The following is a 22749-nucleotide window of genomic DNA, read 5'->3' on the forward strand; positions in this document are numbered from 1 at the left end:
CCTTATGAATGGAAATTACATTCATATCAGACAGTGATATGGATAGTCCACTAGATGGCGATGTTTGATCATTTATCTCTTTCTGGTTCAAACATAAATGGCTTGGGGCCTGCAAGTGCAACAAACTGATCGATTTTAGAAAATAATCATCTCTGTGCTATATTCGTATAGGCTATATTTGGCCTATATTTTTTGTAGGCCTCAAGCACTTTGCGCTGCATTTGTATGTCATGAAAGGTGCTCTATAAGTGTGTGTGTACCTCAGAGCGTGCGTGCGCGCTCTGATGTCGGGCAGAAACCTCAAAATTGTTCATTTTTATGAAAAATATACATTTTTCAGGAAATAAAGAATACCTTCTATTTTGAAAACAAAGCAATACCTCATCATCAAAATTGATGTTGTGACTCTATTGTCAATTACTTGCATGAGAGGTGGTGGAGTTAGCTGTTTTAGGGGTCCAATGGATTTAAGAGGTTTTGTCAGAAGCGCTTTTTACTTTTTCATTTGTTCAACATTTTTGAGGGGCGGCCCAGCTATCCGGGTTTGTGTAAAGGGTGTTCAATAACACTGATTTATATATTTTTTATGAAAAACAAAAATGGAGTTATAGATGGTTTCCTCCCGACAGCAACATAAAAGCTCAAAATGCCACCACCACACATTATGAGCTTGTAGATCTGCTGTTTTCAATTATTTGATTAATTGAAATAGTAATCAATATAATAGATAGTTACAGCCCCGTTGGCAAAGTCGATTTATGCTCACAGACATTGATGTAAATGTGTACGTCATTTATTTCACTGTTTTTGGTTTGCACTTTGCATATAGTAAAAATACGAATACGGCTTTATGAGTGTATTCCCTGCAAGTTTGTGTCAAATATCTTGTGCCAGGGACCCCCAGAAGAGAAGATTTGTGTCCAAATAACAGATGTACAAGCTTGCAGCAAAGCTTGCACAAAGGGACGTGCTGTGAGCTTGTATCTGATATTTTTGAATAGCCAACCTATAATTATTGATTATTATAATTATGATGCTGTATTAACACATTTTGCTGGAACCCCCCCTCCCCCAAGGGCCCCTGGGGATCTCCGGACCAAACTTTGAGAACCACTGGCTTACAGAGCAAAATTGAATGTGTCTACAAACCGTGACATTTATCTCTGAAGACTATGTACAAAGCATAATAACAACCATATTTGATATTTACAGAGTAATATTGCAAAATAATACTTTACAATACACACATACACACCAGTGGGAATATCTGCATTTTCCAAGTCGTTGGACTTTAACAAAGAACAATCATTATCAGCCCTAATATACAATTCTGATGCTCTTAGTTTTAGTTGAAACATAGTTAAAAGCAGGAAACGTAATCGTCGCTGTCGGACAGTAACCGTGTATGTCCAAAGCTGTTACTTTTCAGGAATAAAAACAAAAGCTGTGATCCAATGTTGTTATTTAGTCACAAACTCTTTCCATTATAGTTAAATATAAATTCCATACAATCCAGACAAGCTTGTAGATCAGCTATTTTCATACTTTTGCATAACACTCAAAAAACAAGACACATAGTTTGAAATATGGAGTTAGGCCAACAAGGTTTCTGTCCGCCGACAGCTATGACACCAACATGGTCAAAAGTTGCAGACCCAAAATAATATAATCAATGTTAAAGGGAAATATTAAAAGTCTGAACTAGAACAATATTCCATTTATTACACTGTGGGGTAGAAAAGTAACGTTATACAGTGCAGTATTGAGGCTCAAGTATATAAAAAATAATGACCAACAATATCTCTGTTCAATAGTTGAACAGGCAGAGAATATAGCCAGCTATCTCTCGTTTTGCTAGAGAAAAGGGGGGAAGAAAACAATATGCACGCACACACACAAATCACTTTGTTTTGTCTCTTGATGTCATCAGGCACACAGGTCTCACAAATTCACTCATTGATACTTTATTGATACTCATTGAACTAAATATCTGTATGTATAGCTATATTAGAAATGGCTATGTATTGGATACAAATATTGCCTATGTACTGACAAGGTTCTGTACACAAAAGCTTATTTTCTTCTTCTTCTTTTGTCTGATGTGGTGAAGACCGGAAACATTTTCTGTTGATGGACTGTCTGAAAGTTTGTGCCAAGAGTTGACTCCCTGCTGGCATTTCGACTCTCCTTCGCACACTCTTAGGTGGATAGAAGAGTGGCTCATCGTTTTCACACTACAGAATCGTACTCGCCTTCACCCACTCATACACTGGAGGGTCTCCACTCTCCAGTTCCTGCCCAGGTGGTGGAGTGTAGCGGGGCAGGGGTGCACGGTAGGGTTGAGGTGGCTGGGTTGACTGTGTGTGGCTGTGTGTTTTGAGTCTGTGTGGAACTAGTACTTTAACAGTGCTTCTGAGCACCATAGGGAGCTAAAGACCAACATAATTATGGAGCTACAGTGTACCATAGGGGGCTACAGAGAACCATAGCAGGCTACAGACTACCATAGGTGGGTAGTGAAGGGGGAGTGGGATTCCGCCAGGGAGTCAAATTTCGGCAAACACCAGGTCTATATAGCTGCTAGTGTAGCCTCGGAGACCACAGGCATATTACTGCTAGTGTGATTAGTTCCCAATGCCAGAATTGAAGTTGGATGGAGAATAGCTTGAGTCCATGGGAGGCACATTGCTCACAGAGTCTCATGGAGGAAGCTCTGGTGAGTAGACAGCCTACTGTTGCTGTTCTCTTCGAGAACTTTTTTTAAATTTCGTATTCATAATTAGCACTTGATGTTGCTGTTTTCTAACCAACACAGTCAAAACCCCTGAGAGGTTATCTAATGGACCTGTGGTCGATTTTAACCGTCTCTCTGTTAAACACCCAGGAGATATGAGTAGGTCTATGTTTAGGCATGCAGCCAATAGAACACCTGTTTAATGGTCATGAAAGAGACGAACGGGAGCATTGGACGGAAATGGGAGGGTGTCTGACATTCGAACAGAACAAATCTCTCTATCTCTCCGTTCTTAGCACTGCAGCTTACGGATGCTCCGGGAGATCCTCTTGAACTCGCGTTGCCCTCGCTGCCAGCGCTTAAGCGAGGTGATGACCAGGTGGCCGTCCATCTTCTGGCCCATGACCAGGTAGGCAGCGTTGATGTCGTTCATCTCCTCGCAGACACACTGCAGGCCGTCCTTCAGCCACAGCACGGTCTTCCGCAGGTCGCGCTCCGTCACGCCGTTCAGCTTGTAGATGGTCTTGCTCTTGGTCTCCGGGACGATCTTGGTGTCTCCATTGATGTAGGAGATCTCCTTGACTTTGATCTTCAGAGCTGGACAGGGATGGGAGATGATGTGAATGAACAAAGATGAAAACATTCATCCTTCGTGTTTTGGATAAATTGTAGTTTTGGGTTCGATATTTATTTTGGAATGTCCTAGAGTACCGGATTACTGATATTTGTTTTATCCAAAAATTGAAAAACTTTAGTTTGAAGTTCAAAAGCTTATTATGGTTCATATGCTTGTAAATCTGCTGTTTTTAATCTTGTACGCCTTGTAGATCTTGTACATTTCTGGATACTTTTTTATGTTTAAAAATGGTTGAACATTTCCACCTACAATGAATGACATGTCCAAACGGCTCAGTCATAATTTGCAGCTGCAGCAAGCTCTCATTTATGAACATCACAGCTTCACATTGCAGCGTTCAGAGCATGCAGCCAATACAGATTCAGGTTGCAGCGTTCAAAGTATGGGTTTATGGGTAAGTCTCCCATTGGCTTAGAGGCGGCCAATCATGAAAGTCCACTATGGTTGCTAGTTTGCTACTAGACTAGAGGTACTTGTAAATGTTGTCCAGACGCTTTTCAAGCAGCTGGCAAAAGGGTCAATTTATTGTCGATGTCTGCCAAACCCATGGGTCTGACTCTAGTGGACAGTGGTTCCTGTGTGCAGTATGTCTGCTCTCAACACGAAGTGATTGTTGTATAGCAAAAACATTGATCTGGATTGAGTAGTTTCAATTGATGCCCATTTCTTTCCAGTGGTATACATTATGTTTGCGTAGTGGTGGTGGTGTTATAAATGAAGACTTACCAAAGTCGTTTTTGCAGAGGTTGTCTACAATTTCATTGTCATTTTCATCCGTCTCCTTACAGGCATCGCACACCCTAGGCACTAAAACAAAATAAACCACTTAAAGGATTAACCACCAATTTTAGACATGTTCAGTGATGAAAATTGCAGATCTATAAGCTCACAACACATGACTTTTTGAACTTGTAGATCTGCTATTTTCAAATCTTATTAATTATTTGACATTTATTTTCATCTAATGAACATGCCAGGTTTGAAAGTGGTTACTGTTAATGCCAAGTGAAAGGACGCAAGAACATATTTAGCAAAATATAGAAAATTATTGGTATTCTGTAGGTATACAACATATTGCATCAAAAGTAGCATATTTTCAAGCTCGAAACCTGTCGCTAAGCACCACGTTTTGAGCTTGCGGATCTGCTACTTTTGAATGATGCTGTTGTTTGATGCTGTGGTATGATCAAGTAGGAGGACATTCATTTACAATTTTAGATAAGGGGTTTCTGCTCGACAGCAACAATATCCTACAGCATGATAGTATTGTTCTAATTACACTTAGGCCTACATTTTACTGTATTCGATCAATGACAAGTCAAGCTCAATGAATTCTAACCATCACTAACTGGTCCCAATTGTGTACGTGCTATTGACTCATCCCCATCAGTGGAAGAAAGTAACCAATACAAATTAGAGATCTTTCTGTTTTTGTAGTATAGGCCTATTTATTTTTTATACTTCACTTCTACTCCACCACATGACACCTTTAGTAAACTTACAAGTTACATTACAAAACATGTATAAACCACTTAAGGTTGAATACATAGTAAATAAATATTACATATCAGATCTACAAGCTCACAACACATAGTAATGCACTTTTACTTTTAACATTTTTAATACATGCAGCTATAGTGCTTCTTCCACCACCCCATGTAGGCTAATGTTAGAACTTAGACTAAATTATCCAGGGTCCAGGGAGCGGGTTCCAAATGGACCCTTACAGTTTACAGGTCTTTATCTGAGAGAGAACCATTGACTTTAGTAGATTTTCTTTGAACACTTTTGAAAGGACTTGTGCTATATGGGACATTCGGCATAATGACGGGCTGTGTGGGTAGCCTTTTACTCAAGTAGGCTACACACTGCACAGTACAGGACTTACAGTTAGAACAATACAACAGAGTAGCCTACATATTGTTGGATTGCTACTTATATAGCCTATAAGTATAGGCAAATAATATACTACATCGGAGTAGCCTAGATACTTTGTTGAGTTCCACCACACAAGTTTCTAACGCCACCCTTACCCTCCTGGGTGACCGGCACCAGGTTATCGACGCCCGCCGGTGGAATGCACAGGTCGTTGTCCAGCGGGAAGCGGCTGCAGTCCAGCATGTCCGGCCAGGGGAAGCCGAACGCGTTCATGACCGGCGCGCAGCCCTGCTTGACGGCCTCGCACAGCGACCGGCACGGCTGGATGGGCTCGTCCAGGTCGTCCAGGCACACCGGGGCGAACAGCGAGCACAGGAACTTTCTGGTGTCCGGGTGGCACTGCTTCTGAACCAGCGGAATCCAGGAGGACGCCTGCTGCAGCGCCTCGTTCATGGTCTCGTGGCCCAGCAGGTTGGGCAGCCGCATCTCGGTGTACTCGATGTCGTGACACAGCAGCAGGTTGGCAGGTATGGGCTTGCAGTTATTCTTTTTGTAGAACAGTTCGGGCTGGCCGAAGTTGTACAATCCGTGGATGGCTTCCATAGACGGTAATGTTGTCAGCACCCACATCGCTGTCAGGAGGAAGCCACGCATTTTGATGCGATTATAGAGAATATAGGACGCTGTTGTATATGTTTGGGGGGGTTATTGTCTATTGAGGTGGACGGTGGTCCAGTGCCTGTAGAGAGGTTGGTTGTCAGTGACTGTGTGTCAACTCCACTGTACCACTGCTTTTTCTTCCAAGCATGTTAGGGAGGAGTTTGAAGGAAGACCACTATGGTTGGTACGCACTACGCACCCAGGGTTTCCAAAACGTATGGTCGCGCGCGGCCGCGGATTCATGTTTATGGGCCGGCGGGGCCGCGAGTAAATATATATTTTGTCCTACCCTTTTTATAGTCATGTTGTTATCTTAAAATGATCCATTCCCTGGCTGGCTGGCTAGTAGGCCTAATAAGACTTGTATGCTTTAACATTTGATTTGGATCTGGTCCAGCCATAGAACCATAGCTCTAATAAATTCCTTTGCTGCCTTTGGCTAGAGGCTCTAAGCCAGGGGTCTGCAACCTTTTTCACATCAAGTGCCATGTTTTAATTTCCGTGATAGTCAGTGTGCCATATATATTTATGACACCACATCAACATTCCCAATTGATTTTGATTGTCCATATAGGATATACATAACAAGCTTAGAAATATTTTTGATGATCATTAAACTCAGAGCATTAACCCACCTACTGTAATCCCTCCCCAGTCATGAGTTAGGAGTTTGAATGAATGTACAATTATGTGCAGGATGTAAATTATCGTGTAATTTGTAGATGTGAATAGACTTAATTTAACTGACTACACTTTTTTTTGGAATATTTAATAAAAAAAAAAAACCTTCTCTCTCTCACACTAATGCCAGTGTGCCAGTGATCACCCTCCCCTGTGCCAATGTTGGCACCCGTGCCTAAGGTTGCCTACCCCTGCTCTAAGCCAAAGTTAGAGCTATGCTACTTTTCCTGCGCTTGCATGAAATGCAGAACGCATTGTCTGTAGCGAAAATAAAAATCGCACCCTTGTGAACTGTGAACCGAGTGGTGCAACTCCCCCCCCCCCCCCTCTCTCTCTCTCTCTCTCTCTCTCTCTCTCTCTCTCTCTCTCTCTTATTAGTAGGCAACAGTGCAGCACTGTCTCTCTCTCTCTGTTTCTGCATGGCACAACAGCGCCCCTACTGGTACTCATACTGGTGCTCATGCATACATACCGGTAGGTGAGCACATACATAGGTGAACACATACAGGCGCGGAGACTCTAGCTGAAACACCCACGGTTAAAATAATAAGCCAATATGCACCCACGTATTATGAACACTGAATTTCCCCTCCCCCTGCTCAAAATGTCACGTAGTCACACACCTTTACGGGCGCTTGGGCAAGAGGTGTTGGGCCGCCCATTCAAATGCTAATAAGGTGGCTTTTGTTCTGCTGCCAGGTAGAGAGTATAAATGTTGCATACAGTACAGTACAGCTTTATTTTCATTTGACTACGAATCTACGATGAAGCACCCTCCACCCGCTGGGGGGGGGGGGGCGGGACTTTGAGCACTCACAATCATTATTGAAACATGACGCCCCTGAACACATACATAGGTGTACACGGACATTGCTGGTTGTAGGAGTGGTTGCACAACTAAAAAATAACGTTTTCACTACTCGCCAATTAGCAATATAAGGCGGCTTGTGTTATTAGAAAGCCTACTTTCCTTGGTGGACGCACTCTTCCCCCCACCACATGTATAAAATGCATGTGGTGCATTCAAATGCTAATCTGGTGGCTTGTTTTCACCTGCCAGGTAGGGTATGCATAGTAATATACTGTAATATGCTACTTCTTCTGTTTATAACACTGACACGTTTAAAAAGTGTTACAAATAAGTGTTTAGAATGTCGTATACTAACCCAAACCCTAACCTCAGTTTTAACCAGCCATATGTATGTCGGACTCTGTCGCCAAAGTCTTAACCGGACATGTATGTCGGACTCCGTTGCAGTCTAAAACACTTGATCTGCAAAAAAGGTTGTTTGCGGTTGGCACAAAAATTGTGGCGCAAACGGGATTCAAAGGGGGATATAATGTACAGGGAGTCTAATGACTATAGCGAGGCATGCTACTGAGCTGGCTGCCAGAATAGATTTTCAGGCTGTGTTAGAGAATATGACAATGCCCAATGCATGTAAAAAGAAAGAAACCCCGCCAGGAGCCCCACCCAGTAGGGGCTTATTTCTGGCAGAAGGGCCTTGATGCATGATTTCAACATTCTGTGATTTTTTCACTCAATAGGGGCCTCTCCCTTCGCAAGTTGATCATCAACGTGCGGTCCAGCACCATGCAATGCATGTGCAACTTAATACTTTCTAAGAATCTACGGTTAATATGAGCATCAAAGCAATATTTTCAATTATTTGTATTGACACATTTTATTAGCAGCACAGTTCGTAGGGCTAGACCACACATGGGCAAATTACATCTTCAACTTGCAACAGGAATTTCCCCTATTGAGTGAAAGTTTTAAAAGTTGAAGGTGTATTTTCACTCTTATTAGACAGGGATCATTTAAGAAAACTAAATATTTCAGAAATAATAAAAACATGCAAGATAAACAAGCTCAGAATGCTATGAGCTTATAGATTTGCTGTTTTCAATATTTTCCTTTTCAATTAAAGGATCACTTCACCCATTTTCAAGCTATCTTCATATATTTGGTCCTCACTAATACATTATTATTGTAATATGGTATTTCTGTCTACTGAGTCTGTGTCTCAGATGAGGGCTGTGGACTGATCAGAAACCTGTCTACCAGTGACATCAGCAGGCAGTTTTGGTATTTTCAAACTAGATTTAAAACTTTTTATTTTATTTTTCATTGATGATGATGATTGATGTATTCTAACTTTCCAGAAAGAGAAACGCTTTAGTGTCTATTAGCTCTATATGAAATCTTCATCGATGATGGTAGGCAGGTTTTGAGTACCATATGAAGATAGGTTGAAAAAGGGTGAAGTGGTCCTTTAAGCGATTAATTCATAACATATTTTGTTATGTATCCCAGGGAGATATCTCTTTTTAGAGTCCGGACTTGAAAAGGTTTGACCTTTGCTATAGCATATAGGTCAAACTTGTAGACAAACCAAAACGCATATATATTCACTGATAGGCCGCTGTTTTTCTTCTGATTTTTCCCCCCCATACAAAAACCGGTTATATTTTATAACACAAAACCGAGCGAAACAATGCACCATTTTCCTTGGGCCTACCACTCATCGCTGCACTGTGCTCTCTTGTGTTTATGGAAATCATAACAAAATGGCTTAGCATTTTTCTTCGGCCTCCCTCCGTCCCGATATAATTGATCTCCTGGGCTCGTTTGACTGCCGCGTGCCCAAAACAACAGACATATATCAGTGAAAATGAACCCCCCCTACAAGTTATTCTTTGTAGACTCAGGCCGGTAAGTAGTTTTGAAAGCGCTCTGAAAAGAGGCATTCACTCAATTCATTCGTGCATCAATTTATCATCATTAGGGGAAGTGAAAAGCAGCGAGTTGCTCTTGCAGGTTCATGTAGCACATGGTGAAATACAGTTTGTCCCTGGAGGGGGAAGCAGGCCTCCATTCACAGGACCCATGGGGAGAAACTAAATCTAGCATTGCAGGCCCTGGATCCTATCTCCCTTCCATGCACGCACGCACACGCAAGCACGCACACACACATACACGCACATACACGTGCAAATTCTAACTTTGTGTTTTTTGGTAAATGAACGCCCTACTTGATCACACTAAAGCATCAAATGTAGCAGATCTACAAGTTAGTTTGAAACGGGTCACGTTACAGCGATGTGTTTCTAGCTTGTATATCTGCTACTTTTGCCGTTTTTGAATTTGAAACCCTGAAAAGGAACAGTTTTGGACACATGAGGCACCCGACAGAGACGTTGTATAATTTGCTACACTTGTGAGGACATGAACAGGAAAGCATTTTATTAATGGCATTTTTACCATTTTTAACCCAAACCATGAAGCCGAAGTTAGTTGCGTGCCTGTGTCGTCGTACACCGAAAGTTGCAGATCTACAAGTTCACAATGCAATCCTGCTGGGACGTGTGGCGAGCTTGTAGATCTGCAATTCTTGGTACACGACCCTCGTGCGCAACTATGTATAAATCAGGCGTAAAACATACTACTAAACCTGACCTCTAAATGCCTAATCCTAGCCGTCATTTCTCAAATTCTACGTTTGGCCCTCACAAGTATATAGTAACACAAGTGCACATACGCGCACGCACGCACACGCACTGCAGACACACAGACACAGACACTGCACGCACGCACACACACACACACACACACATGCACACGCACACATGTCTGGTCGACAGACAGCCAAATGGTTTCTCTCAGCACTGAGGTTATGCCCTTCCCTCAGAGAGAAAATATGAGTGGATATTTCAATCTCACGTTGATGTGTGTTAATGTTTGTGTAATTAATTTTACTCGGTGTGTAATGTTAGCCTGTGGGTTGTTCAAGAATATATTTAAGGAAGGTTGGAAGTCTACAGAGAATCAGATTTTTTTGTTCAGGTTCCGAACCAACTTTTAGGGTTCTGAACCAATTCATGTTCAGTGGAAACACTCTGAACTGGTTCAATATTAGACAGGAAAGAATAACTGAACCGGTTCAACCCCGGTGGAAAATGGGCCTGAACAAAGAGCGTACAAATGGAACCAAATGGACCCTAACAGGTCCAGGTACCAGGCCACAGAGTTATGGCAGTCTTTGAAATTAAAAAGTTTGAAAACCACTCAAACCGGTTCCGGAAACAGTCCCAAATGTGATGGAACCGATTCCGGTTCCTCTGGTTCCATATTGCCACTCATGCCCCCAAGCCAAAAGCTTTTTTACTTAAGTAAATAACAATACCACAATGAATGTATTGTATACAGGTTTTTTTCTTAGTTATTTGCATCATTTCAGTATATAATTAAAGTATCAAAAGTAAGAGGCTAATTGAGTATTCATTATATAGAATGAGTCACATTTTGACATCTCAGCATGACACCAGCCTGGCAAGCAGCAGTGCCTTGCCAATGGACACCTGGGCAGTAGGAGGTATGGGGCATTGTGTTCCCATTCCAGCATCTTGTTTTTGGTTACCATAGTAAACAATAACTGGCCATATGCACCAAGACATTTTTATTTTCTCCTCCTGAGCGCAGCGTCTGTTTTGAATTGGTTATATCTTGCCGCATTTTTGGAAACCCCAGCAGCTTGACAAGGTGCTGAGCGTTTATTTTGCACATGCTTGTTCACATGTGGCGCTTTTATCTGCCTGCTGAAAGCTGAAATATTATCAACTCGGGTGATTGGAAGCGTTTTTCAGCCGAAATATCTCTGTCGACATGGCCCATTAGAGCCCAACCGATATATGATTTGGTTCTAGTACAGTGATTCTAAAAATGTTGCCAGTTTAGCCTAAAATACTTTGTCTTTTCCTAACTATCAATCATTTAGCTGCATTGGACCCCCCTGGAACCCCCTCAAGGATCCCCGGGAGTCCTCCAACCCCACATTGAGAATGATATTGCTATAGTAAACACACAAGGATCCCTACCACTGCTCATGCTGCCTTCATTGTGCCAGTCGGCTGCTGCACAGATCAACTTCGACATTCTCACAGGCTGACGTTTAATGGAGGATGAAATTACGTTATCTGGGAACGTTTTTCCGAACTCATTTTCTGTGCCGATCCTTTGCCCCTGTGTCCTCGTGTGACATCGCTTCTATTAAATCATTCAATTTGGTTTGTCATGATACTGGAGCTGAAGCTTTAGCAATACTACGTTGACGTGCTTCTTTTCCACAGAACAGGACATATAAGCCAGTGTGGAGGAGTTTTTTACTTCAGGAAAAGTGTCAATATCACAATATAGAAATACTCTGCTACAAGTAAAACGAAAATAGTAGATCTAACAAGCTCACAACGTGTCGTGTTATGTTTGCCAATTTTCAAATAGACATAAAATAGGGCTTATTCTCTATCAATTACACACCCCATGAAGCCTTGAATTCATGGAGACTGTTTTGTTTTTGTCGTATTCTTGAGCAAATAATTTGACTCTACTCAGTCTACTACTCATTTAAGTGCAGGTTAATGTATGTATGTTTTGTAATAGGATAATGATCTAAATCTACAAAGTAGATAACTAAAGTTGTTAGTATTATAGTATTGAATAATGGAAATACTCAAGTAAAGAAAAATGACCTAAAAATGTTACATTTCTTGAGTAAATTGTCTCTGTCGGGTGGAAACCTCATAATATATCAAACTGTTACTTTTCAGGATTCAAATTCAAAAGCATCAAAAGTAGCCGATCCACACGATGAAAGCGTGTTGCTTCACGCTGCGTTTCGAGATTGCGGATCTGCTACTTTTTATGCTTTTGTGTGACTGTGCTATGCTCACATATGGGTGTTAATTTACAAAATTACACAAAGAATTGGACTAAAGAGATGGTTGGTTTCTGCCCGACAGCAACAACATGCACTTAGTTACTTTCCGCCCCTGCTTTTCATGGAGCAGGACATAAGCACAACAAAGCCAAGCTGGGCTGCATTACCACCATGTTTCAGAATGACCAACTTCATTCCATTCCGTTTTGTCCGCAGCATGAAGAAATTCAGAATCGTGAATTTGGCAGTAACCGTTGACTTGAATTGTGAATTGATGAACAATATAGGGATATGGAACATTTGTGAAAAAGGGTAAAAGACACGCACACATCCCATAGCTATTAGGTCGGGCTGCTGGATCAAAAACAAGAGTACGTCAAATAAACAAGAATAAATCCACACAGCAGACGTTAACTCATTTAGCAGGATTTATTTGTTTGTGAGTAACATTTCGAGCCACTCAAGACTTGCCAGAAGTCTGAGGTGAGGAAGGCTCAAAACGTTACTCACAGATAAATACATTCTGCAAATGGGAATTAATGTTTGGTGTGCAGATTTATTCTCTTTATTTGGCATAGATAATTTTGTTGCTGTCTGGCAGAAACCTCTTATCTCCATACTCCATATAACGCGCTTGTGTTGTTTCGTAAATTAATGCCCTACACCTACAGTGTCACACAGAAGTATCAAAAGCAGAAGATTGAAGTCTCGAAATGTGTTTCGTGGTAGTACTGTAGATCTGCTACTTTTGCTGGTTTTGAATTAGAATCTTGAAAAGTAACAGTTTTGGACATACAGTATGAGGTTTCCACCAGACAGCAACGATTTACATCATGGGGAACAGGGCCTTTTTGCTCAGCTTCACATTTTTCACATTTATTTAATCGCGACACATTGTGAGTTTGTAGATCGGCTATATTGTTGATATAGCCGATGTAGATTTTGATGCAGTCTATTAAACATATTTTGCTGCGGACCCCACTTTGAGAACCATAGCTTTTATTGATGACTAATTCAACGCCAAAAGCTGTCATCGGGTGCAGGAAATTTTCTTTGCAAGCGAGACATCTCAACCCGACTTTTAACCTTCTCACTGCGTTGAAGCTGCCTCACATCTGAGAAGTTGATAGCCTACAAGTCAAAATAGTTTAGTTTAGTGCTGAAACTATTTCAATTGAAAACACTGTTGTACTTTATTGTGTCTCAATTAAACCTATCATAAAGTTTATGGTCTCAAAGTGTTCGCAGTGAAGGATAAAGAGGATAAAGTTGGCAAGCGGGCTCACAGATTAATTTGTGTTTCTTTCCCCAGTGGTGGAAGAACCACTTCAACTTTTTACTTAAGTAAAAGTAACAATTTGAAAATACTGTTTTAAAAGTAAAGGCAAGTAAAGTAAAAACTAATTGGCATGAAATATATTTACATTACCAAACTAAAAGTAAACAAATGTGTCAAACGTCGCAATGCAACGCGTTGTGAGCTTGTAGATCGGCATTCTTTTTAACAGCTGAAGTATTAAACATTTCAATGTATGTTTGTATCCATATCTGTAAAGTAACTAGTAACTACAGATTTCAACTAACTGTAGTGGAGTAAAAAGTTCAATATAAAGACTATACAATTTTTCTTATCACATAAGTATAATACAGTAGCCTACCTGTAAATTATAGGCTACTTAAGTAAAGTACTGGAGTAAATGTACTTTAGTTACTTTCCACCACCGGTTTCTTTCCACTGTAAAACAAGACAGGACTTATATAAATGGCAAGAGGACTTGGCATGAATAAACAGTGTTTCATAGGTAATTTACTGCTCCCGTAAATTAAGTGCTAGATTGTTTCACTAGCGAGGGGGAGAATGCCCCGTTTATCCAGGAAAAGAACCTCTCTTCATGACTGATTGGGCATTCCTCTCGCTGACTCATGCATTTAATCACAGTGGAATTATAGACCTCGTATTGACAACTACGTGTGACGCTGCAGTTTAATGTTTTACACCGTCTCGACAATTTATCTAAGCACCTTTCAGAAGGCACTAATACCTCACTGGGTGATGCTGCGCAGTCGCATGGTGACATTGTTAATCGTTCAAGTTTTACTCTGAGATTGTAAAATGCGTGCTGTGTAGGGGAAGGTACACGTCCAAACACATTACTAGCACTTGCTATGACTGCTATTATTTGTATGCAGGGCTACTTGCCCAAATGTGCCCAAAATGTGCTGACCTCATCACATTTGTGATGACGGCTATGGCCGTTTTTATCCAAAAGAGTTTTTTGTGCAAAACTAATGCTTGGAATAATAATAATAATAATAATAATAATGGATGGAATGGATTCAGAATCATGAAAACCCCCTAGTTTGACGCGTCACATGCTACTTAAAGCAACAATTTTGTCATTTTTTCCTTAAATAGGTTGTTAATGGTATGGTCACATAAACCCCTATAAAAGAAATTGCTCAGTACAGACAGCCGGCTGTTCAGCAAGTGGATTCATGAATGTATAGACAATATTTTTGGCCAATAAAAAAAAACTATAATTTCTCACTCCACAACCCATATGCCAGACTGTAACAATTCCAGCAGAGAATCCCACACTTATAATAACCAGTAGGACACCCTGAGGGCCCTAAAGGGCAAGTGCACACATCTGCCTGGGTGACGGCAGACAGCAGACTGCTGGGTGAGCGCTGGGGCTTTGGCATGGGGGGTCAGATCAACATATGAAATTAATTCTGTCCTGGCCATATATGGAGCGTGTCTTGAGTGTACACTGTACAGGGTTTGATGAGGTCAGATCAACATATGGAATGTCAGAACAGGAAGGACGGGTGGGGAGGATCAACATATGGAATGTCAGAACAGGTTAGCTCCATATATGGAGATCTAAGGGTTTGAGGTTTGAGGTCAGATGTACTGTAGTGTTGCTGGCCTGCTCCATATATGCGGATCATGGGTGATGATCCAGTCTTCTCCATGTATATCCAGGGTTAGACGACGTCAGTGTCTTTGACCAAAAAATGCACAAGATCTAAGGTGATCATGATGTCACGTGATGCCACGAGGAGTGACCATGTATGGAGGTGTGATGTTATGAGGTGTGACCATATATGGAGGCGTAATATGGCCATAATAATAATAATCAATAATAATTGACATTCCCATATATGGGGAAGGGCCCCTGGCGATGTCATCTACGTCATGACTACATCATCATCATTGGCATCCGTCAGTCTCGAGAGACTATATGGAGTAACGCTCTGGAAAGGGGTTCTTCGGCTTTTGGTTCAGCATTCAGTGTGTCTGAGTAGACCAATGCGGGATTCGCACTCCCTTCCGCACTTCACACAGGGAAAGACTGATGCTGGTCTGTTTGGTTGGTTTTGGGCCTTATTCTTTCGCCTCAGTCTCTTTGCCACGGACTGCTGGGCGAGCGTTTCTTCAAACCTGGAGGGACCGCCTTCGATGATCAGTCTCCAAGCTGTGCGATTGAATGCTGCAGCTTCCCAGCATTTATCAGCATTTATCCAGATCGATGTCCAAGGCCTTCAGGTCTCGCTTGCAAATGTCCTTGTAGCGCAGTTTTGGTCTGCCTACATATATGGAGATCCCTAATGATGTCAAGTTTGTGCCGATCAGCACGTGCATGCATCCGCCTGGGTGACGGCAGACTGCTGGGCGAGTGCTGTCGCTTTGGCATGGGATCAACTTTGACTAAAGAATGCACAATGAAAAACAGGTATGGCCAGGGTTCATGGCCATATATAGCGTATCTTGAGTGTTGAGGGTTTGATGATGTCAGACTCACATAATGATGGACTGACAACCATATACAGTATGGAGATCTAAGGGTATCCATGATGTCACAAGGTCAGATCCATATATGGAGATTTAAGTGTCTCCATGATGTCACGAGATGTCACGTGGCACGATACCATATATGGAGACGTGGGTGACTGACTAACTAACAGATGGGAGATGCACGTTTTCATAATAAGCGCGAAACAAAGCTCATTTCCAAGGAGAAGCGGCTCTACTCTGAGTCTCTCCCAAGTGACTGAACTCTTTAGCCTATATAAAGGTCTCTTTCCACCAAACCGATTACAGACTGGCAGATCATTGCAGTCGAATGAAGCCTCACTACAACTTGCAACACGACACCCACCAACCATTCAACAGCAGACACATCTTGGCCAAATCTTCTGATATGGCGCTCCTTGGGGCCAATTGGATGGAAGAATCATATGTGCAAAACTGTTACTTTTCAGGATTAGAATTCCAAAATAGCAAAACGATATAAATTTGGCATGAAAAAATAAGAAAATATGTTTGAGGAACCACTGTACTGAGGGCCAGGGTCCAGAAGACATGGTTTAATTTTAGCTTCTGTGCTTTGGTCTTCTTCACAGTGTATCTCTTCCTCTCCTCAGTGCCCTTTTCCCTTTCCCTAAGTGTGTTGATTCCATTCAGGCCTGTTCAGGATCGACCCCTACGGTCATTTTAAGTGTTAAAGTCCCCTATTAACCTGCAACTGGACTCCCCCTGGCCCCGGCACTCTATAACAGACCCAGTAGGTCAGCTGGGCTGGGGCTGCGGGCTGCCTGTGGTGTGTTGGGTCACATGCTAACCTCTGTAGCATGAAATATACCTCCTCATGTAGAGAACACTCTGTTGCCCTGTGGGCCAGCTCTGCTTCTTCTGTGCACTGGTGGACACGGGACAGTAACAACAAAGTACTACTAGTATTACTTGAGTTGAGGACTGTACTGATTTATTGATTCAATATACTTTATTTTGTAATCAGCACGTGGTCCAGTCAGACATTAAGGCTAAACACAAAAAGTCCTGGGGACTTGTTTCCCTTTTGGTCCCATGTATTCATTTAATCAAATAGCATTAAAAATGTACATGAAAATACATGTAACAAACGGTGGCAGTCAATGGCACCTCCTTTTGATGGGAATATACATTTACTTGTGGTATCAGGAGCTGATAGATGTTCTTTCAGCTTAAGCACATTTTGGGGGTATCTGTACTTTTATTTCTGGAAGCTTATGACTTTCAGTAGGCTATGCTTCATTTGTCAAGGTCTGGCTCTCCACAGAGCGTGTCAGCCCTCCCACTTTCCCTTCCACTCTGCAGTCCCATTCTCTCACCTGTCTCCAACTCCCCCATCAGCCCACCTGTGAACACCTGCTCTCTATATAACTGGACTCCTTACAAACACTCACTGTCAGAACATTTGTCATTTTCCCTGAGCTATCCCTTGATGTTCCAGGTTCCTTGTTTCTGTGCTCTTCAGGTTTGAATTTTTGACTTTATGATTTACTGCCTTGTACTCTACAGTTTGCCTTTTTGGACTTCCTAGTTTATTTTTGTACTTTTGATAGTTTGGCCTTTTGGCTCTCCTGAGTTTCCTGAGCATACAGCTGCTAGTACTCATTTGTTTGTTTACCCTTTTCTGCCTTGGACTTAAATAAATCTTGATTTTCCTGTTTGTGGCTTTGCATATTGGGTTCAGTCATCCTGCTATCCTTACACATTTAAAACACAAATATTACACTTTTGACATTTCTAAGAAGGTACCCAAGACCCAGACTTGCATAAATACAATTAACCACTTATTTGTCTTATTTAAATAGTGACATTGGCGTTGAACCTCATCACATCCTCTTGCATCGCAACATGTGAGTTTGTAGATCGTTTATTATTATTATTATTAGTAGTAGTATTTAAATTAAACACATTTAGTTTGAAGTATCTACACTCCTTTTGGGCTGCATGGAAACCATAAGACAGACAGTATGGTAACCATATGTAAAATGTACAGTAATGCGTTGTATTATGTAAAACATACAGTATACTGTACGTTGTATTATGTAAAACGTCTAGTATACTTTGCACTATGTAAAATGCGGTTAAGAAGTCAAAGCAGTGCATCACAGAGGCTTCACATTGCGGCAGCTGGCACTGTAGAAAGCAAGCTGCAACATATCAAAGCTCAAAGAGGGGTTAAAGAATCCAAAAATGGGACTGGCTCACGGTGGCGTCTTCTGGGCTGCGACCAAACACAGCAGGGAAAAGAGTACGGATTTATGATAACCTATCTCCCAGAACACATAATGATAACTAACTACATGCAGTAGTACAGTACATCACTATACAGTACTTGAGTAAAAGTTTGAGCTAATATCAAGCACAGCTGAACTGATCGACATAAAACTTTGCACTCACCATTTCAAATTGGCCTGCTATAGTGCCACCATGAGGCAGATTTTAGCAAAACGTTTTGTTTTTGTTTTGTCCAAACCTTATGCAAATCAGTACACATTTTTACACACATCTGTCAGATTTGCCGATTTCCAGTCCAATTGGCTACAATTGGCTTCCAAAGTTTGTGGGGGTGGAACAATCCCACAAATCACGAACGCAGTGTCCATTTGGCGTGAAACTTTGCATGCACATCCCTAGTGAGACATGGGAAATCAGCAAACTCAAATGTTTCAAATCAACCTCATGATGGTGCTATAAAAGGCCACAACCCAGCCCAGGTTAGGCAACCTGGCCGGGCAGGGATCAATGCTGATAGCTACTATAGTTCCATTAGTATTACAAAACATACATTAATTAACCAACTTAAGACTTATTTTATACATTTCTTTAATACATGTTTGTACTTCTGCCTTGTAATTGTAAGTATATTTGTTGCGAATACTTTCATACTTTTACTCGAGTGCATTGTGACATTGCTACTTTTACTTCACAGATCTGAGCAGTTCTTCCAAGCAGCACTGCATGTGGTCCAGTGGCCTGCTCCACAGACAGGGAAGGTTAAAGGCTGCTGGATGGAGGTAAGCTGATCCAAGGTCTGTTCTTAAAGACAGACCAGCGGCTTCTTATTACAACCCTGTCTGTGTGAAAATCAAACACAGCTTGTTGGCCTTAACCGTCCATCTGTAGGCCGCTAGGAACCCCTACCATTCTTTCTTTCTTTTTTTATTGAATCTTTATTTATTTTATTCTTTCTCTACATGCCTGAACCAGTGGAGTTTTTGTCTGAAACGAAAGGCTATGTGTTTCTGAATGTAGCTCCGCTCCGTTACAAGTCAGAGACAGACGGGCAGCAAAGCATGCAGCTACTACGTAGCTTATTTCTAACATATAATGTTATAGGTTACATATTTTAGCGAGACATATTTTAATGAGATTAAAATTAGATTAGTTCTGACTTTATGCTACTACTCCTAATAATTCTGTCCATACCGTACACGGTACATATTTATCTCTGGAGTCATGTGATCAAGATGTAGAAGTCAGATTTCACAGAAAGGATAGAGACTGAACAAGAGCAATGTTAGTGGAAGTTGCTCAGTGGCGTTTTGAAGCACCCGGAAGAACCGTCTACTACATGCACCAAATGTTGGTGGTCAAATGCGGAAGTGAAAACAAGTGCTCAATGTTAAAGCCCAGCTGCATGGGGTTTCCCGGTCATGAATCCACGTGTCAGCCTGCAGTTCACGCTCTAACCACTAGGGCTGAGTGCTTCAACGCTGGAGAGCCTCCCTGGGGGCTTGGTGAATTGGCTATGACTGCCTTCCAAACCTAGTAGTCCACTTGCCAGAATGTGAACCCAGGCATGTTGAGTACACCAACGTTTATGTTAGAAATGTTGAGTATGGGTCCCCAGCATGGAGAAACTGCCGGATGCTAAATTGCATATGTTGAGCAATTTTCATAATTGGCATAATATGTGACCATGAGCGGACGTAGAATACGCACATCGACAGGCTGGGTGCTGGGCTAAAGAAACTTTTGCAGATAATGGATGGAGCCCGCACAACACAGTTACAAGAAAGACGTTCTTTATTGAGAATTCTGACAACGTTTTGATCTATTTGATCTTCATCAGGTCATGTGAACATACACCAAAGTTTGTACTTTTATAATAAGTAGTATTTTCCAATAAAAACACCACATTTTGGTGCCCCTCCTGTCACTGCAGGTGTGACACGTCAACCCTGAGTGACTTTTTAATTTAATCTGTTGAGAAATGTCAGTGCACACCAATTAAAAACATTTAAAAAAAACATAATAAAAAACCCCATACATATGTATACCTATTATACGGTTACTCATTTCACCGATACATCAAATCAAGAATGTCACAAATCTCACAAGTCGAACCTGTCTACTAGGTCTGTGGACTTTTATATTTACAATGTTTTTATTTTTGTTGTATTGCCAAATCAGGCAAACTCTGGCAACAAAACAGAAGAACCGAAAGATACTGATGTAAAATAGTATACTATGGAGACAAAATAATAAAGAACAATCAAGAGAACAACAAAAACTACAAAAATAAACCAAAAAAAATATATACATAATACACACCAAATTATATAAATGTAACTGCGCAGGAGGCCACCTTTTAAGAGAAGCTTAGAAGAGTATATTTTGAACCATATTTTTTACATAAAAAAATAATAATATATACAGTATATATATACCGGTGTGTGTGTGTGTGTGTGTGTGTGTGTGTGTGTGTGTATATATAATCCACGCATTTGTTTTTTCTCTGCTTGATTACTGCACTTTTTTCTGGACTGCCTAAGAAAACGACTATGGCTATGGCCATTTTTAGCCCAATTAGTGTTTTCTTTGCAAAACTAATGCTTGGAATGGATTCAGCATCATGAAAACCCCCTAGATTGACATGTCACATGCTACATAAAGCATGATGAAATTTTGACCATGGTGTACTCAACATGTCCGGGTTCACAATGGGGTTCTATGGGCTGGCAATTAGACTATAGCGGGGGATCTGCGCTCTGAGGGGAGACCCATAGATCCAAAGTCCCGTTAGTCCGAACATGCATTAAGGTTGGCGAACATGCACTGCTCCCCTGCTTGCTAGTCTATTATTGTAACTATATCATTCACCCTCGTCTTTGTTATAGTTATAGTGAGAATTCTGCCATCCACTCCACGATTTCTAAAACTATGTGCCAAACTATGCCCAGTGTCCATTTCATCATGCATGGACACTGCTAAAATCAAAAATGTCTAAAACCACATAATATCAAAAAGGTTTGTTTGTGTTGGTTTATAAGGGACACATGTTAATGAAGTTTAGAACATGTGTCCCTTTAAAACCAACACAAACAAACCTTTTTGAGCAATATTCCTTCTGAATGAATCCATTCCCTTAAGCAGCAGACATTATTATAGAGGGGTATGAGTGTGACATCATCATCATACCCGGAAGTTATGCATGAATGCAGGCTGAGTGAGTGGCAAAAAAAAACGTCCTGGCCTTGACAGCCCATATACATCCAAACACAAAAGTCCCATCTGATTGCATTAAACAACGGTAACTCACATTGCCACTCGATTTGCCACTCACGTTATGCATGTGAGTGGTGGAAAGCTCATTTGTCAAAAACGTACTTTTCAGGATGCAAATGGAAAAAAAAACGGCAAAAGTATCAGATTGACGAGCTCAAAACGTGTAGTACCACGTTTCCAGCTTGCAGAACTGCTACTTTTGATGTGTCGAATGTTACTGAATGTAGAATGTAGAATGAATCAACACAAAAAGTTAGAACACGCAGATAAGATGGTTTCTGCCCGACAGCGACAATAAATAATATTAGAAGTAGCAGCGTGTCTTTGTCCGGTTGGGGGCCCCCAGGCGCCCAGCAGAGGCTCTGAATGGGCCCCTGACGTGCAACATGGAGACCGGTGGTTGTGTAATGAGCTTGTTACCCTCAATCAACCGCTCCCTACGTTGACGTTTTCGGTGGAGGGAGGGATGGCACGCATTCATCCCCGTCTGAAGAGGAATTAATCTCGTTAGAGTCTCGGCAGTCGTAGAGATTATGCCTGCTTGGCGTAATTCATGAAATGTTCCTATTGTAAAGCTCTAATTGACTCAGTATGGGGCGGACTGCAGAGCTGTCTGACACATACGCTATACTCTCCCAGACTCTGGTTGCATTATAATCGCACATCGTTGCTGTCGGAGCAGAAACCTCTTTACTCTGTATTATTTTTCTTTTTTTGTAAATAAATGCCCTACTTGCTACAGCGTCAGACAAAAAAAAGCATCAAAAGTAGCAGATTTACAGGCTTGAAGCGCGGCATGAAGCGAGTCAAGCGACGCGTTTTGAGCTTGTCGATATGCTGTTTTTGAATTTGAATCCTTTTGGACATAATGAGCTTTCCACCAAAGAAGAAAGCCTACATGCTTGTCTGGAGGAGTACGCATGTAAATGTTAATTTAACTCTGGAAGGGTACAGATGGAACCAAATGGACCATTTTGCGTTTAATTTTGTTGACAGGTTGAGCCCATTAAAAGATAGCTTGCAGATATCAAGCTCATGCCACACTATGAGCTTGTATCTGCTATAACAATCGTGAACATTTGTCTTAATCTTATAT

General features: G+C 41.4%; 1 protein-coding gene across 1 annotated transcript; it reads right to left on the reverse strand.

Moving 5' to 3' along the window:
- Positions 1-777: 777 nt before the first annotated feature.
- Positions 778-6125, reverse strand: sfrp2 (secreted frizzled-related protein 2). Its single transcript, XM_080760452.1, has 3 exons — positions 5405-6125; positions 4098-4178; positions 778-3331 (listed from the first exon to the last, which is right to left on the reverse strand). Exons 1-3 carry the CDS (start codon positions 5901-5903, stop codon positions 3027-3029), a joined length of 885 nt encoding a protein of 294 aa, XP_080616578.1. The 5' UTR covers positions 5904-6125; the 3' UTR covers positions 778-3026.
- Between the last annotated feature and the right edge of the window lie 16624 nt (positions 6126-22749).

Source organism: Protomyctophum bolini (assembly GCF_963924005.1).
Source record: "Protomyctophum bolini genome assembly, chromosome: 3".
Lineage (NCBI taxonomy): Eukaryota > Metazoa > Chordata > Actinopteri > Myctophiformes > Myctophidae > Protomyctophum > Protomyctophum bolini.